Source organism: Leucopleurus acutus (assembly GCF_964270905.1).
Source record: "Leucopleurus acutus genome assembly, chromosome: 9".
NCBI classification, from domain to species: domain Eukaryota; kingdom Metazoa; phylum Chordata; class Mammalia; order Artiodactyla; family Delphinidae; genus Leucopleurus; species Leucopleurus acutus.
This window is the reverse complement of record NC_139144.1, coordinates 62,985,282-63,002,560: the sequence shown is the minus strand read 5'-3', so window position 1 is coordinate 63,002,560 and position 17,279 is coordinate 62,985,282. Positions and strand designations below refer to the sequence as shown.

The window sequence follows — 17,279 nt, the reverse complement described above, 5'->3', positions numbered from 1 at the left end:
TTGTTAAAGGTAAGAGTGAAAACGCTAAGGAGCATTTAAGTATGACTTCAGGATAGATTATTGTAGAAGCATGGGCCTACTCTATTTTTCAGGGTGATCACTCACTAACTCCACACACTTATTCTCGTGATGGACAAGCTTTCAGTTGTTATAAAGGAAAAACAATGTATGGAAAAAGTTAAATGGGGAAAGGAGGGAGAGGAGAAATAATAGTGACCATAAGCCTGACTTCTGGCTGTGTCAGGAACTGGCAGTGTGATGCTGGGCAAGTCACATCCTCTTGCTAGGCCTCAGTTTCTCCATCTTTAAACGAGGAGCTTGGTCTAGACCTGGAAGTGTGGCCCTGGACCAGCATTACCATCATCACCGAGGAGCTCGTTAGAAGTGCAGATTTTCAGACCTACCAATCACAAGCTCTAGGGGGTGGGACCCAGCAATTTGTGTTTTAACAAGCCCTCCAGGTGATTCTTAGAGGTGATTCCTCAAGTGTGATTTGAACTTATTCACACTCAAGCTTGAGAACAGCCATGAATAATCCCACTCTAAGAGCTTGACTCTCAGCTGCCAGAGCTAACGCTGCAGAAGAGTCAAAACAGCTCTCTTCTTGTTCCCGAGAGGTCACTTCCAAATGGTGAGTCTGTGATTCCAGTGTTTTACTTGGCTTTGTACATTGCTGCTTCCGTTTCTGTATCAATTTCTTGTACTTTCTGCCCGTAGAAATCAAGCATCTGTTTACCTTTCTGAATGCAAGGGTGTCATATTAAAAACCTTCCAGTATTATCAACATGGAGCTGTAGTTTCAGATCCAGAAAACCAAGTGTTTTCAGTCATGACTGTTCAGTGAGTGAGTGCCTTGGCTGGAGAATCAATGCTCGTGTTGGCTATCAATTCTTCCGTGTAGTCTTGGGTTTTTCTGGTCTCACCGAAATGGGGGCAGTACATCCTGATGGTATTTGCCGGGGCTCTGGCTTCCTTTTGCCTGCGTTCAAGTTGAGCTCTGCCACTTGCAACCTTTGCTAAGTTATTTTCTGCCTCAATCTTGGTTTCCCCATCTGTAAATAGGGAACCACACAGTACCTATTTTACAGAGTTTTGTGAGGATTCAAAAGGTTCATGTAAATATGCTTAGCATACTGGATTGCGTCCATTAAGTACTCCACGTTCAGCATTAGTCCACTTTTCAGTATTCTGCAGCTTTTGAATGAGGGTGGTGATGTTTTCTTGTAATAGATAACATGTAAATGATATGTAAATGTGAAGTAAAAGTAAAGTATTTGGAAAATTAAAAAAAAAAAACTTCTCTCCAAATTTGTCAGACTATGTAAACCAAACATAAGCAAGGATACAGAATATTTCAATAATACAACCGAACTCAATTTACTGGAAGTACTTATATACATATGAATTAAAAAGAATAATAGTAGAAGTAAATTTTTTACTCTATAGAAAACATATATGCTTCTCTTATATTCATGATTTACAGAGGTCAGTGAAGTACGTGGTCACAAAGAAAACAACAATGAATTTCAAAAACATAGTTATTATGGGCAGCGTTCTCTAATATCAAGATCAAAAAGACTTCCCATCATACATACCCCTCCCCTCATAAAAAAATTTATCTTCAAAATTAAGAAGGATTTTTTCTAGTTAACCTCTGAATCAAAATAGAATTAAAAATTGAAATGAGAAATTATCTAGACATTAACAAAAATATTTCATATTAAAACCTCAGATACAAATAAAGCTCTTATAAGAAAATATTTCTATTTCTAAAATACTTTTATTAAAATTTAAAAATTGGGGCTTCCCTGGTGGCGCAGTGGTTGAGAGTCTGCCTGCCGATGCAGGGGACACAGGTTCGTGCCCCAGTCCAGGCAGATCCCACATGCCGCGGAGCAGCTGGGCCCGTGAGCCATGGCCACTGAGCCTGCGCGTCTGGAGCCTGTGCTCCGCAACGGGAGAGACCACAACAGTGAGAGGCCCGCATACCGCGCAAAAAAAAAAAAAGGGGGGGGGGGGTAGATGGTTTTACAGTCAAATTCTATCTGATATGAAAAGAACAGTCCCTTCCTGGGTTTTTCAAATTATTCCAGAGAAGAGAAAAGATGGAAAGCTTTCCCACTTATTTTACTAGCATAATCTTTAGCTAGCGCAAACTTGGTAGCATTGTTTTAAAAGATTAATAATCCATGATCAAACAGTTAAACCCAGCAACACTAGAAATCAACACAATTCAACTGAAACATCAGAAAATCTACCAACGTAATTTATCAACAAATAAAAAGGGGAAAAAGCATTTACTAAAATTAGGCTGTTTCTTGCCGTAAGTAAAAGAGAACTTGAGACAAGAATGACATACAATAAAGATGATTTACCAAAATTCTAAGCAAGCATCTATGAAACAATGAAACACTACAGACACATAAGACGGGCATGTCCACTGGCACCACTATTATCAACATCATTTGTAAGCTTCAAACTAACGCAGTAAGACAAAGAAACAACACATGTGCATAAACACTTGAAAATGTTATCTTCATTTGCAGATGAAGTCATAAATCTAGAAAATCCAAAGACTCGCCTACAATCAGCCTTCGTTTTCTACCAGCAAAACCAATTTGATATTCAAATGGTAAGCAAATGCCATCCATAACAGTAGCAAAACTATAAAATACTAGACAAAAATTTAACAAGTTTAACACTAAAGATATAGGTTCTCAATGAATCAAAACAAATGTAGAGATAAATCATGCTCCTTAACAGATAAACTGAAAACCTTAAAAAAAAAAAAGCATTGAGCAAGACAGTAAACATCTTTTCTTTGTAAGATTTAATGAAGTGTAAAACATGTACAGTCCAGTTGAGTCTTATGTTAATGAATAATAGGCTATACTTTATATTCACTCATCTGTATTCTGTATATAATAAACATAAAATGTCTGAAGCTAGAAAGTAAGACTTCATAATAGGAGCCCTTCACTATGAGAATTCCACAGTATAAAAATACGAGAAAATTAACTCGCATTTTCCCTCTAAAACCTGAGGAAGAGAAAATTATGAAGTCTTTTGTTGCTGGGGCTTACAACAGTAGCTCTCATCCCCCTAAAAATCCCTTTCATCCATTATTGAAAGGGTGATAATAAACTAAGATTACGTATTTCAAGTTATATTTGTGCCATATACAATATGTCTTAGTGTGTCTTGGGGATACTTAAAATCAGAGAGCACCTACGGCCCATTAAAAAATTCTTTTAAATCACCACAAATAGGAACGTTAAATTTCTTTAAAAAAACACAACTTTTTTAAAAGAAATGTCTCTTAGGCTTAATCTCCAAGTTAAACTTTTACTCTTCTGTTTTACTGACTGATTGATGGAACCAAATATATTTATTTTATACTTTGAGTTATAATCCAATACCATGCTATATTAATTTTCTTGCTCAAATTATTCACTGGGAGCTCATTCAGGTTGGCTCCTATGCCCTCATCTTTTTTATTTTTGAGCACTTCCTTGCTTTCAGACAACACAAGATCTCCAGGCTTTTATTTTCTCTGCTCCAGCCCTCGAATCAGCCATTTCTCCAAGAAGCCCTGTTTTCTTTTTACAGGAGAATGGTATTTAGAAACCAAGATTTGGGTACTGGGTGTCAAAGATTTTTCAGCTACAGAAAGGCCTCTCATACGAAAAAGCATTACAAGGAAAGGTCTAAGAACTGAGTACCAAGAAATACAGTTTAAAGGGAGCAAAATAAAAGAAATCCTAAGTAACAATAATCTAGGAGGTATTTAGAGGTCAAGAAGCCTAGAGATCCCAAAATCAGTCCAGCAAAAAATGGAAGAAATCAAGCAAATCATAAATATTATAAATATTTAGATAGCAAAGGAGTGAAACTACCTAGAATATTTTTATTATTTTTATTGTTCTATTACCTAAATACACTGTTAAAATGTTAAGCGTTAAATACAATTCACCAAAAAGGCAAAGCCACTCTGTTAATACTGCCTTCCCTGAAACCAAACCACTCAGTATCTGGGAAGATATTTCTCAAGGCCATCTCTGAGGCAAATGCAGGGCAGTGCTGTGAATTATCAGGGCCAAGATGACTTAAAGGAGAGAGAAAAACCATTAAAAAAAAAAGTTATACAAGTAATAAATGGTCATTGAAAAAATATTCACAAGCCATTTCCTCAATAGTCCTCTGTAAAATCTTTCTTGAAAGCAACAAAATACTCAGTGACCCTAATCCTAACCCTTACTCGTTTTGGAAAAATCCTTTGAAAAGAATCACATTTCACAATTTTCACATTTTGCAAAGACCAACATCCCTGGCACAAAGTTTAGAGCAGCTAGGTATTCTCTTACAATCTCTTTACCCAAAATTGAGTCCTCCACTGCCAATCCTCTAGTCATCTGTGACACCTCCCTCCCCATTTCCAGCACTCACTAAATCCAATTCATTCTTTCTTCACCTGTCTTTTTCTCCTCCTAATACATCATCTAACCACTTCCTACATAAAATACCACACCACTCTCCAAACTAATCTTTAAAGAAATTACATTCCTTACAAATATTTCTACACATGAATGCAAGATTAATCTTCCAAATTCCAAATAATTTATTTAAAAACTGCCCTAAATTTATCTTCTCACCCACAATTCCCTTTTATCATGCTCTGCTCCCCTAAACTATACCTACCTAGTTGTTATTTCTGAGCTCACCCTGCATTTCTCTCCAAATCTATTAATCCTTTCAAGGTCTAGAATAAATACCTAAATAGACTAGTTTACCTTTTACTATGTACATACATATAAAATATTTTACGAAGGGGCAAAACTGTTGACAGACTTGAGCTGAGTCCTACGTTTGCTCTAATATAGAAGAAACTTAAAAATGAGATAAACTTGGAAATGCATTTTATTAATTTGCATTAGAATTTCTTTAAGATGAGAGTCTGCCAATGCCACATCCCAACCAAAGTAAGAACTGGGACCAGAGGAAAAAATCATTTCCCTCTGAGGACAGCTCTAAAGGTTTACTGGGTTTTCTCGCACTCCAAAAGTCTTTTCAATGTCTCTGTGTTGTTTCTTCTGATTTCTTATGATCAGGAAAACTTGCCTTGAATGTTGGAATGATTTAAAAAAAATTATGAAAGTAATATGATAAGAAGAAAACAAAAGGCAAGACATAAAGATTTATGAAATGGAACTACAATCCTGCAGCCTGTGAAACAAAAACCACATTCACAGAAAGACAGACGAAATGAAAAGGCAGAGGACTATGTATCAGATGCCGGAACAAGATAAAACCCCAGAAAAACAACTAAATGAAGTGGAGATAGGCAACCTTCCAAGAAAAGAATTCAGAATAATGATAGGAAAGATAATCCAGCATCTTGGAAAAAGAATGGAGGCAAAGATCAAGAAGATGCAAGAAATGTTTAACAAAGACTTAGAAGAATTAAAGAACAAACAAACAGAAATGATCGATACAATAACTGAAATGAAAAATACACTAGAAGGAATCAATAGCACAATAACTGAGGCAGAAGAACAGATAAGTGACCTGGAAGGCAGAATGGTGGAATTCACTGTCACAGAACAGAATAAAGAAAAAAGAATGAAAAGAAACGAAGACAGCCTAAGAGACCTCTGGGACAACATTAAACGCACCAACATTCACATTATAGGGGTTCCAGAAGGAGACAAGAGAGAGAAAGGACCTGAGAAAATACCTGAAAAGATTATAGTTGAAAACTTCCCTAACATGGGAAAGGAAATAGCCACCTAAGTCCAGGAAGCGCAGAGTCCCAGGCAGGATAAACCCAAGGAGAAACACGCTGGGACACGTGGTAATCAAACTGAGAAAAATCAAAGACAAAGAGAAATTATTAAAAGCAACAAGGAAAAAATGACAAATAACTAACAAGGGAACTCCCACAAGGTTAACAACTGATTTCTCAGCAGAAACTCTACAAGCCAGAAGGGAGTGGCATGATATATTTAAAGTGATGAAAGGGAAGAACCTACAACCAAGATTACTCTACCCAGCAAGGATCTCATTCAGATTCCACAGAGAAATCAAAAGCTTTAAAGACAAGCAAAAGCTAACAGAATTCAGCACCACCAAACCAGCTCTACAACAAATGCTAAAGGAACTTCTCTAACTGGGAAAAACAAGAGAAGAAAAGGACCTACAGAAACAAACCCAAAACAATTAAGAAAATGGTAATAGGAACATACATATCAATAATTACCTTAATGTGAATGGATTAAATGCTCCAACCAAAAGACACAGGCTCACTGAATGGATACAAAAACAAGGCCCATATATATGCTGTCTACAAGACACCCACTTCAAACCTAGGGACACATACAGACTGAAAGTGAGGGGATGGAAGAAGGTATTCTATGCAAATGGAAATCAAAAGAAAACTGTAGTAGCAATACTCATATCAGATAGAATAGACTTTAAAGAATGCTACAAGAGACACGGAAGGAAACTACATAATGATCAAGGGATCAATCCAAGAAGAAGATGTAACAATTATAAATATATATGCATTCGACATAGGAGCACCTCAATACATAAGGCAAATGCTAACAGCTATAAAAGAGGAAATGGACAGTAACACAATAATAGAGGGGGCACTTTAACACCCCACTTACACCAATGGAAAGATCATCCAGACAGAAAATTAATAAGGAAACACAAGCTTTAAATGACACAATAGACCAGATAGATTTAATTGATATTTATAGGACATTCCATCCAAAAACAGCAGATTACACTTTCTTCTCAAGTGCTCATGGAACATTCTCCAGGACAGATCACATCTTGGGTCACAAATCAAGCCTCAGTAAATTTAAGAAAATTGAAATCATATCAAGCATCTTTTCTGACCACAATGCTACGAGATTTAGAAATCAATTACTGGGGAAAAAAAATGTAAAAAACACAAACACATACAGGCTAAACAAAATGTTACTAAATAACCAAGAGATCACTGAAGAAGTCAAAGAGGAAATCAAAAAATACCTAGAGACAAATGACAACAAAAACACGGTGATCCAAAACCTACAGGATGCAGCAAAAGCAGTTCTAAGAGGGAAGTTTATAGCAATACAATCCTACCTCAAGAAACAAGAAAAATCTCAAATAAACAATCTAACCTTACACCTAAAGAAACTAGAGAAAGAAGAACAAACAAAACCTGAAGTTAGTAGAAGGAAAGAAATCATAAAGATCAGAGCAGAAATAAATGAAATAGAAACAAGGAAAACAATAGCAAAGATCAATAAAACTAAAAGCTGGTTCTTTGAGAAGATAAACAAAATTGATAAACCATTAGCCAGACTCAAGGGAAAGGAGAGGACTTAAATCAATAAAATTAGAAATGAAAAAGGAGACGTTACAATGGACACTGCAGAAATACAAAGCATCCCAAGAGACTACTACAAGCAACTCTATACCAATAAAATCGACAACCTGGAAGAAATGAACAAATTCTTGGAAAGGTATACCCTTCCAAGACTGAATCAGGAAGAAACAGAAAATATGAACAGACCAATCACAAGTAATGAAATTGAAACTGTGATTAAAAATCTTCCAAAAAACAAAAGGACCAGATGGCTTCACAGGTGAATTCTATGAAACATTTAGAGAAGAGCTGACATCCATCCTTCTCAAACTGTTCCAAAAAATTGCAGAGGAAGAAACACTCCCAAACTCACTCTACGAGGCCCACCATCACCCTGATACAAAAACCAGAAAAGATACTACAAAAAAAGAAAATTACAGACCAATATCACTGATGAACATAGATGCAAAAATTCTCAACAAACTACTAGCAAACAGAATCCAACAACACATTAAAAGGATCATACACCATGATCAAGTGGGATTTACCCCAGGAAGGCAAGGATTCAATATACGCAAATCAATCAATGTGATACACCATATTAACAAACTGAAGAATAAAAATTACATGATCATCTCAATAGATGCAGAAAAAGCTTTTGACAAAATTCAACACCCATTTATGATAAAAACTCTCCAGAAAGTGGGCACAGAGGGAGTCTACCTCAACATAATAAAGGCCATATATGACAGAACCACAGCAAACATCATTCTCAATGGTGAAAAACTGAAAGCATTTCCTCTAAGATCAGGAACAAGACAAGGATGTCCACTCTCACCACTCTTATTCAACATAGTTTTGGAAGTCCTAGCCATGGCAATCAGAGAAGAAAAAGAAATAAAAGGAATACAAATTGGAAAAGAAAAAGTGTAACTGTCACTGTTTGCAGATGACATGATACTATACATAGAGAATCCTAAAGATGCCACCAGAAAACTACTAGAGCTAATCAATGAATTTGGTAAAGGTGCAGGATACAAAATTAATGCACACAAATCTTTTGCATTCCTATACACTAGCAATGAAAGATCAGAAAGAGAAATTAACAATCTCATTCACCACTGCAACAAAAAGAATAAAATACGTAGGAATAAATCTACCTAAGGAGGTAAAAGACCTGTACTCAGAAAACTATACGACACTGATGTAAGAAATCAAAGATGACACAAACAGATAAAGAGATATACCATATTCTTGGATCGGAAGAAGCAATATTGTGAGAATGCCTATACTACCTAAAGCAATCTACAGATTCAATGCAATCCCTATCAAATTACCAATGGCAATTATTATAGACCTAGAACAAAAAATCTTAAAATTTGTATGGAGACACAAAAGACCCTGAATAGCCAAAGCAGTCTTGAGGGAGAGAAACGGAGCTGTAAGAATCAGACTCCCTGACTTCAGACTATACTACAAAACTACAGTAATCAAGACAATATGGTACTGGCACAAAAACAGAAACATAGATCAATGGAACAAGATAGAAAGCCCAGAGATAAACCCACGCACCTATGGCCAGCTCATCTATGACACAGGAGGCAAGGATATACAATGGAGAAGACAGTCTCTTCAATAAGTGGTGCTGGGAAAACTGGACAGCTACATGTAAAAGAATGAAATCAGAACACTCCCTAACACCATACACAAAAATAAACTCAAAATGGATTAGAGACCTAAATGTAAGACCAGACACTATAAAACTCTTAGAGGAAAACACAGGAAGAAAACTCTTTGACATAAATCACAGCAGGATCTTTTTTAACCCACCTCCTAGAGTAATAGAAATAAAAACAAAAATAAACATATGGGACTTAATGAAACTTAAAAGGTTTTGCACAGCAAAGGAAACTATAATCAAGACGAAAAGACAACCCTCAGAATGCGAGAAAATATTTGCAAATGAATCAACGGACAAAGGATTAACCTCCAAAATATATAAACAGCTCATGCAGCTCAATATTAAAAACAAACAAACAACCCAATCAAAAAATGGGCAGAAGACGTAAGTAGACATCTCTCCAAAGAAGACATATAGATGGCCCAAAAGCACATGAACAGCTGCTCAACATTACTAATTATTAGGGAAATGCAAATCAAAACTGCAATGAGGTATCACCTCACATCAGTCAGATGGCCATCATAAAAATAATCTACAAACAATAAATGCTAAAGAGGGTGTGGAGAAAAGGGACCCCTCTTACACTGTTGGTGGGAATGTAAACTGGTACAGCCACTATAGAGAACAGTATGGAGGTTCCTTAAAAAACTAGAAACAGAACTACCATGTGACCCAGTAATCCCACTCCTCAGTATATACCCAGAGAAAATCATAATACGAAAAGATACATGCATGCACCCCAATGTTCACTGCAGCACTATTTACAATAGCCAGGACATGGAAGCAACCTAAATGTTCAAGAACAGAGGAATGAATAAATAAGATGTGGTACATATATACGATGGAATATTACTCAGCCATAAAAAAGACCAAAATAATGCCATTTGCTGCAACATGGATGGACCTAGAGACTGTCATACTTAGTGACATCAGAGAAAGACAAATATCATATGATATCGCTTATACGTGAAATCCAAAAAATGGGTACAAATGAACTTACAAAACAGAAGTAGAGTCGTAGATGTAGAATACAAACTTATGGCTACCAGGGAGTAAGGGGATAAATCGGGAGATTGAGACTGACATATACACACTACTATATATAAAACAGATAACTAACAAGGACCTACTGTGTAGCACAGGGGACTCTACTCAATACTCTGTAATGACGTGTATGGGAAAAGAATCAAAAAAAAGAGTGGATATATGTGTAACTGATTCACTTTGCTGTACACCTGAAACTAACACATTATAAATCAACTATACTCCAATAAAAATTTAAGAAAACAAAAAACCCAAACAAACAAACAGTGTTTCTCAGGATTTCTTCTCCCGCATTAGGTAGAACAGGATGGCTAGAGCGGGCCCGAGTTGAGTATTACCGTTCTCCCAGGTCAGTTAGGCTCTGGTTAACTAGTTTCCCTTGAGGCAAACCTTGTTAAGAGTCCTCTGGCATATTTCAAGATAGTTCATTTTCCCTTCCCCCTGCCAGAAGGAGAAGGGTATTTTTCTCTGACATTTACCATGGGAACCTGGTTCAGCTCCTAGTGGTAAATCTTAAAATATTGTGGGGATCTCCCTGGAGTTTTTAAACTCTCAGATTTGTCCATGCTAAGCCCCCAGCAATTCAACATTTACAGTCCAGGTTTTCCTTACCCTGGCACTGGTTCCCACTGAGTCTGCTGCAGTAAGCTGAAACCCGTGACTCTCTGTATTTGCGTATCTCCACAATCTGCGGGGGCAGTGGTTTGCCCTGTGCCTTCCCACCTCTTATGGATCTAAGAAGAGTTGTTGATTTTTCAGTTTGGCTTTTTACTTGTTTTTAGGACTGAGTGGCTACTTCCAGACTTCTTACATGTGGAACTGGAAACCAGAAGTCAATTCCATCTCTTTTTAGGAGATTACTGTATGTATGGTAGATCTTTTGTTACAGGCTCCATGCCATGTACCTCTCTATTACACTCTGTGTAATTTCCTCAGATCCATCTTATACTTTACTAATTCTCCTTGCAGCTCTGTCTAATCTGCTGCTTAACCTATCAGTTGAGATTTTAATTTCAGTGACTAATGTCTAAGGAGTTCAAATCTCATCTTATTCACAATATATCTTGTTTTTACTTACTTCTTATTCATTTTTTAATGATTTAAAAACAAACATTTTGGGCTTCCCTGGTGGCTCAGCAGTTAGGAATCTGCCCTGCCAATGCAGGGGACACGGGTTCAAGCCCTGGTCCGGGAAGATCCCACATGCCACACGGAGCAACTAAGCCCGTGTGCTATAACTACTGAGCCTGCCCTCTAGAGCCCATGAGCCACAACTACTGAGCCCACGAGCCACAACTACTGAAGCCCACGCCCCTAGAGCCTGTGTTCTGAAACAAGAGAAGTCACTGCAATGAGAAGTCCGCACACTGCAACGACCCCACTCACCACAACCAGAGAAAGCCCACGTGCAGCAACAAAGACCCAACACAACCATAAATAAGTAAATAAATAAATTTATTTTTAAAAATAAATAAAACCACTATTAAGGAATCCATATTTTGTGGTTAAAACTCAACCACAGGGCTTCCCTGGTGGCGCAGTGGTTGGGAATCCGCCTGCCAATGCAAGGGACACGGGTTCGATCCCTGGTCCGGGAGGATCCCACAAGCCGCGGAGCAACTAGGCCCGTGTGCCACAACTACTGAGCCTGTGCTCTGCAGCCCGTGGGCCACCACTACTGAGCCCGCGCTCCACAGCTACTGAAGCCCACGTGCCTAGAGCCCGTGCTCCACAAGAGAAGCCACCGCAATGGGAAGCCCACGCACCACACTGAAGAGTAGACCCCACTCGCCACAACCAGAGAAAAGCCCGCACGCAGCAATGAAGATCAACGCAGCCAAAAATTAAAAAAAAAAAAAATTAAATAATTTATAAAAAAAGAAAAACGTAAAGAACACTCAGCCACAAAAATTAGTGCAAACAGATGAGCAGAGTCATCAGATCAGACAGTAGTTATCTTCCACAGAAGGCCAAGGTCACACAAACTTAGGCAATGATAACTACCTCCTTATTTAAAATTCTGCTCCGTAATTGACAAATATATTTTTTAACCTTAATTATAAGAGACATGCCAATTTCAGAAAGCCTCCTGAATTCAGAAAGATTGAATTGTGTGTGTTGGAGTGCCGGCGGCATGGGTGGGGGTGGGGGGGAGGTCTTAAAACCAAGAAAATGTAGTATGTAAGGCAGAAAGCAAGTTTATAACTTAAAATGAGACCCACAACTGCCTGAAAAGCCAGAAAGCAATTACAGAGGGAGAAAACACGTACTTTCTTGCAAACATGCTACACGGTCATTAGAAGACTACATGTGCACACTGGAATCAAGCACTGACTGACTGCTTCAACTTTTCTTCAACATCCAAGTAAGCAGATAAGATACACTCTCCCACCGACAGCACAGAAGATGAGATCCTTTTCCCTCACTTTTATTATAGCACAAGTTCGCTTCGAAATTGACTCAATCTTTGGGACTGACGTGTACACACTGCTGTATTTAAAGTAGATAACCAACAAGGACCTACTGTATAGCACAAGCAACTCTGCTCAATATTCTGTAATAACCTAAATGGGAAAAGAATCTGAACAATAGATACATGTATATGTATAAATGAATCACTTTGCTGTACACCTGAAACTAACACAACATTGTTAATCAACTATACTCCAATATAAAATAAAAATTAAAAAAAAAAAGAAATTGGGGCTTCCCTGGTGGCGCAGTGGTTAAGAATCTGCCTGCCAATGCAGGGGACACAGATTTGAGCTCTGCTCTAAGGGCTCCCACATGCAGCAGAGCAACTAAGCCCATGCGCCATAACTGCTGAGCCTGCACTCTAGAGCCCGCGTGCCACAACTACTGAAGCCTGAACACCTAGAGCCCGTGCTCCACAAGAAGAGAAGCCACTGCAAGCCTGCGCACCGCAACAAAGAGTAGCCCCCGCTCGCCGCAACTAGAGAAAGCCATGCACAGCAATGAAGACCCAACGCAGCCAAAAATTTATAAAAAAAGAAAATGACTCAATCTTTCTTCAAAAATGATTACTTTAAAAGAGTAATATTCATCTTACTCTGTCCATAAAGTCAGTCTTCTTTCTGATGATTTTGAAAAGCTCTCTTTTGATTCACTATATAGGTTTATAATTAACTCTCAGAAGACAAACTTATTTCAAGTTACACCTCCTTTGGGTGCACATGCACACACAGAGTACTAACTACAAATAAAACAACACAAAGATTTCTTAAATACCGAGTTCAATCACAGAAGTCTAAAATGAAAACTGAACTTTATATGATGCAAAACATGCTATGATCCAGTAAAGTTTAAAGACCAAGAAAATCCAAGAGTAAAAATTTGCTATCAATATTTATTTCACATTTGTTTGTTCTGAAATACTTTAGAAGATGAGGAACAAGGAAATAGAGACTCTATGCTTGCAACATTTATATTACGTTTATAAGACCATACATCAAATTACTAGGTCCATGAACTAAACAGTGAAGCCCATGAAAGAGGGGAAAGTATATGAAGCAGGCAGTCTCTGACTTAAGGGCTATCTATCTACGAACACTCATTGTGTCATTCTGAACTTTTTTTCCATTCTGCCAAAAATACCACCTGCAAATACATAACCACTCACATCACTCTGAATCATTTCCTGCCATGATTGCTTTGGGCCTCCTACCTGAACTTCTGCTGAGCCAGTTGCCTAAATCCTGAGAGCTTTCACCTGGCGAGTCAATTTTCTTCTTCAGTTGCCAGGACTTGGGTATTTGAATGTATTACAGATTAAAAAACAATAAGAAAGCTTCTGTGGGCTAGCCTGGTAAATCAAACCAACATTCAGAATATCATCTCTGTGAATATGAATTTGAAACTCCGAATCACCAAGTTATAGTCAAATTTCTGGAATTCATCCTATTCAGGAGTTTGACTATAAATAATACCCAAAAATAAATAAATAATACCCAGCCTGAAAAATAAGCCCAACTATTCTCCTTGCTAACTGCGAATGTCTGTAGACAGTTCAATTAATATACATTTAACAAATAAATTTAAAAATTATAGATCTAGCTACTTTAGGAAAGGCTGCAAAAGGTTTTAGTTAATAAGCACTACACTGAATAAAATTCTTGTTTGAGTATTAACACAATTTAGAGACCCAATCTCTCTAATGCATCTCTCTCTACGAAATCAACTTTTTGGAATTAAAATATGAAGCTGTGAGGAGTCCAGCTGACTAAAACGATTCCATTTCAGGATTCTCCAGCTCACCTTGTTCTAAACTTCATAATAATCCTAGATTATTGCTTGGGTGTTAAAGGGGCTGGTTCTCACACAGGCTCATATCCTTGATCAGATTTTGGTGACTGAAGGGTAGCAGAATATGCTACCTAAAATATGCTTCTTTGGCATAAGGATTATTTTTTAAATGACTGAGAAATAGCAGACTCAAGAGAAGCTCTGAAAGTAGAAGTTACCCTTTAGTGAGGGAAATACACGTTTTTAAAAAGCTCTTTATTTTATATTGGAGCATAGTTGATTAACCGTGTTGACAGTTCCAGGTGTACAGCAAAGTGATTCAGTTATACATATACATGTGTCTATTTTTTTCCCATTTAGGTTGTTACATAATACTGAACAGAAGAACTCTCCATTTGCAAGGGTGTCTTCCTTCTCACTACCAGGAAGAGGAGGAGGGCTGCTCTAAATCACAAAGTTTACTCCCAAGAGAATCTTCTCAGTGGAGCAGGCACTAACCTATATCCACGTAACAGATCTCTTGTTTGTCATGATTTTCCTGGTGACCTCCCACAACTGGCCTCCCCACCCTCACTTTCTTCTTTGTCTTTAGCTGAAGATGCTATTTAAGCCCACACTCTAAATCACCTTGGAGATCAGCTCATTTTTCCCCTGGGTACCTCCTATGTACACCAGGAGGTATACTTGTTAATAAATTTGTATTTGTTTTCCTCTTGTTAATCTGTCTTTTATTACAGGGGTCTCAGCCAAGAACTCAGAAAGGTAAAGGGATTATTTTTTCCTCCCCTACAGGACTCTGCCTTCAAAACCTTAGAATTCTCCTAGCCTGTGATGGGAAAGTACATTACCAATCTGCCACCTCTATCTAACCTAAACCCGTCAATCACAGCTCCTCCTTCTTTTAACTCACACTTGGCCACTGTCCACATTTAAAAAATTCAAGAATCATATATGTTTATAAAGAAGCTGTTTTTGCCTCTTGTTGTGAATGTTTATGGACGTTAATCTATAGGTAACAAATTAAAAAATTTCAGGTCTAACTACCTTAAAGTAGGAAGCCATTCTTAAAAATGGCTGCAACTTTATTTACTTTTTGCATTAAGTTTACTAACTTCTAAATTGGAATACTGTCAAATATTTAAAACCTGAATTCTTGGATCACAGTATCCCCAAGCAGAGGGTTACATATTGCTTTTTAAGCCACCACACAAGTGATCTAGTAGAAAACTTTAATGACTTGAGCACAGTTAAATCAGGAAATTAAAAACTGCCAAATATCAACACATAAAAAGACTATATCCAAATACACTACACAAAAAGTAAATAAACAGAATACTAAGATTATATGCAAATATATTATATGGTAAAAGGAAATACACTTGGCTTTTAAAATTCAAGGCCAGAATCTTAAGATTTAAGGATATTTATTTTAAAAACACTTGTAATAAACATAATAATTATGGAGGATAATGATAAGATAATAGAGTAAGTATAAGAAACAAGCCCAATCAATTTTACCTCAAATTTTGAACCTGAATAAAAATGTCTTTTATTTCTTAAGTAACTGAATCTCAATTAGATTATGAAAAGTAGCCAATTCAATTTCCTAATGCAGAAAGGTTTATATATAATAATCAACAGGTACATTTACTATTCAAAGGAAATGCTAAAAGCTACTTTTACTTATACACTGGAAAATGGGAAAAAGTGCTCAATTATTACTATAATAGTGTGGCTGAAGCACTACCTTATCAAGACAGAGATTCCTAAAACATTTTGCAAAAAAGCTACTCAAAATAACATGTTCACTTCAGTGTTAAATTTTACCCCGACAAGATTTCTGTAATCTGAGGAGAAATCTCAGATTATTGACTAAGTGTTACTACACTGATTAACCTTTGGTTGATCCTAGGCTGTAGGATCCATCTGTTTTATTCATTGCTATATTCCAAGTTCCTAACACTATATACCTCATACCTGACAGGTACTGAAAAAACATTTGCTGATCAAGAAGTCGATCTTTCAATTGGCTTCATTGTTTACTGGTACTCTTCTTACTCATTCTATTTCAAACCAAATTTTACATTTGAAAAATCTAAAATTTCTCCACGGATTTTGAAGTTTGTCTTTTTATCTATGAAATTCTGAAAAAAGCTCTCATTTTTCCTTTATTTCATTCTATTCATCTAAAGTCACGAATGAACTATTCCTTTTTTTTTTTCAAGTCTATTTCAAAATGTACCAGGACTACATTGAAAATCTCTCCTACAGTTTTGAGTATCTGGAGATTGTGGTCAGGTAAGAATGGCACAGCCAAAGCACCAGACCTAATTAGGATACCAGTTAGCTCAAGGCTCATAGATAGCCCTTCCTGGCCTTTTAACTTTTACCTGAAACACGAAATTCATAAAATCTAAGATAATTCTAATTTAAAGTATTATTTTAAAGCACTGGACTTACCATTATAGGTTATTCTTGGCTTTGTTAAACACATCACAAGATGCAAATCCATTTCATCTGAGGGTACAAATTTTGAGCATACAGGACACTTAAATCCTAAAAAGTAAAAGAAATTCATGTTACTTCACTATTTTGAATATCCAACTATGCTTTTTAAAAAAGCAGGAAGAAGAATTTCAAACTTCAATATTACACTTACACTAATACACTACCTATGTGCAACTTAAGTTGGGAAAACAGTTTGTGACTATAATATCTGACTTAAATCAGTTTATAAACAGCATCTGATTTCAAATAAAACAAGCTTAAATGAGGAGAATTTAGTTCACTACAAAACTCTTGCACCCTTTTCTAATGTATGGGTCCAATCATTCTTGTTTCTAATTTTTTACATTAATCTGAACTTACGATTTCATTATAATAGCTGTTTATTCTGACCATCCTTATGGAAAGTACCTTTCCCAGCTTATA

The 17,279-nt window shown here is 36.9% G+C and overlaps 1 protein-coding gene across 1 annotated transcript in view; it reads right to left on the bottom strand.

The window, feature by feature from the left end:
• ZNRF2 (zinc and ring finger 2) overlaps positions 1-17,279 on the bottom strand; it is a 97,485-nt gene that overhangs the window by 27,224 nt on the left and 52,982 nt on the right. Inside the window, exon 2 of the mRNA XM_082847007.1 lies at positions 16,809-16,904. Within this exon, the coding sequence (XP_082703133.1) occupies positions 16,809-16,904 (96 nt within the window). The remainder of the gene's footprint in view (positions 1-16,808; positions 16,905-17,279) is intronic.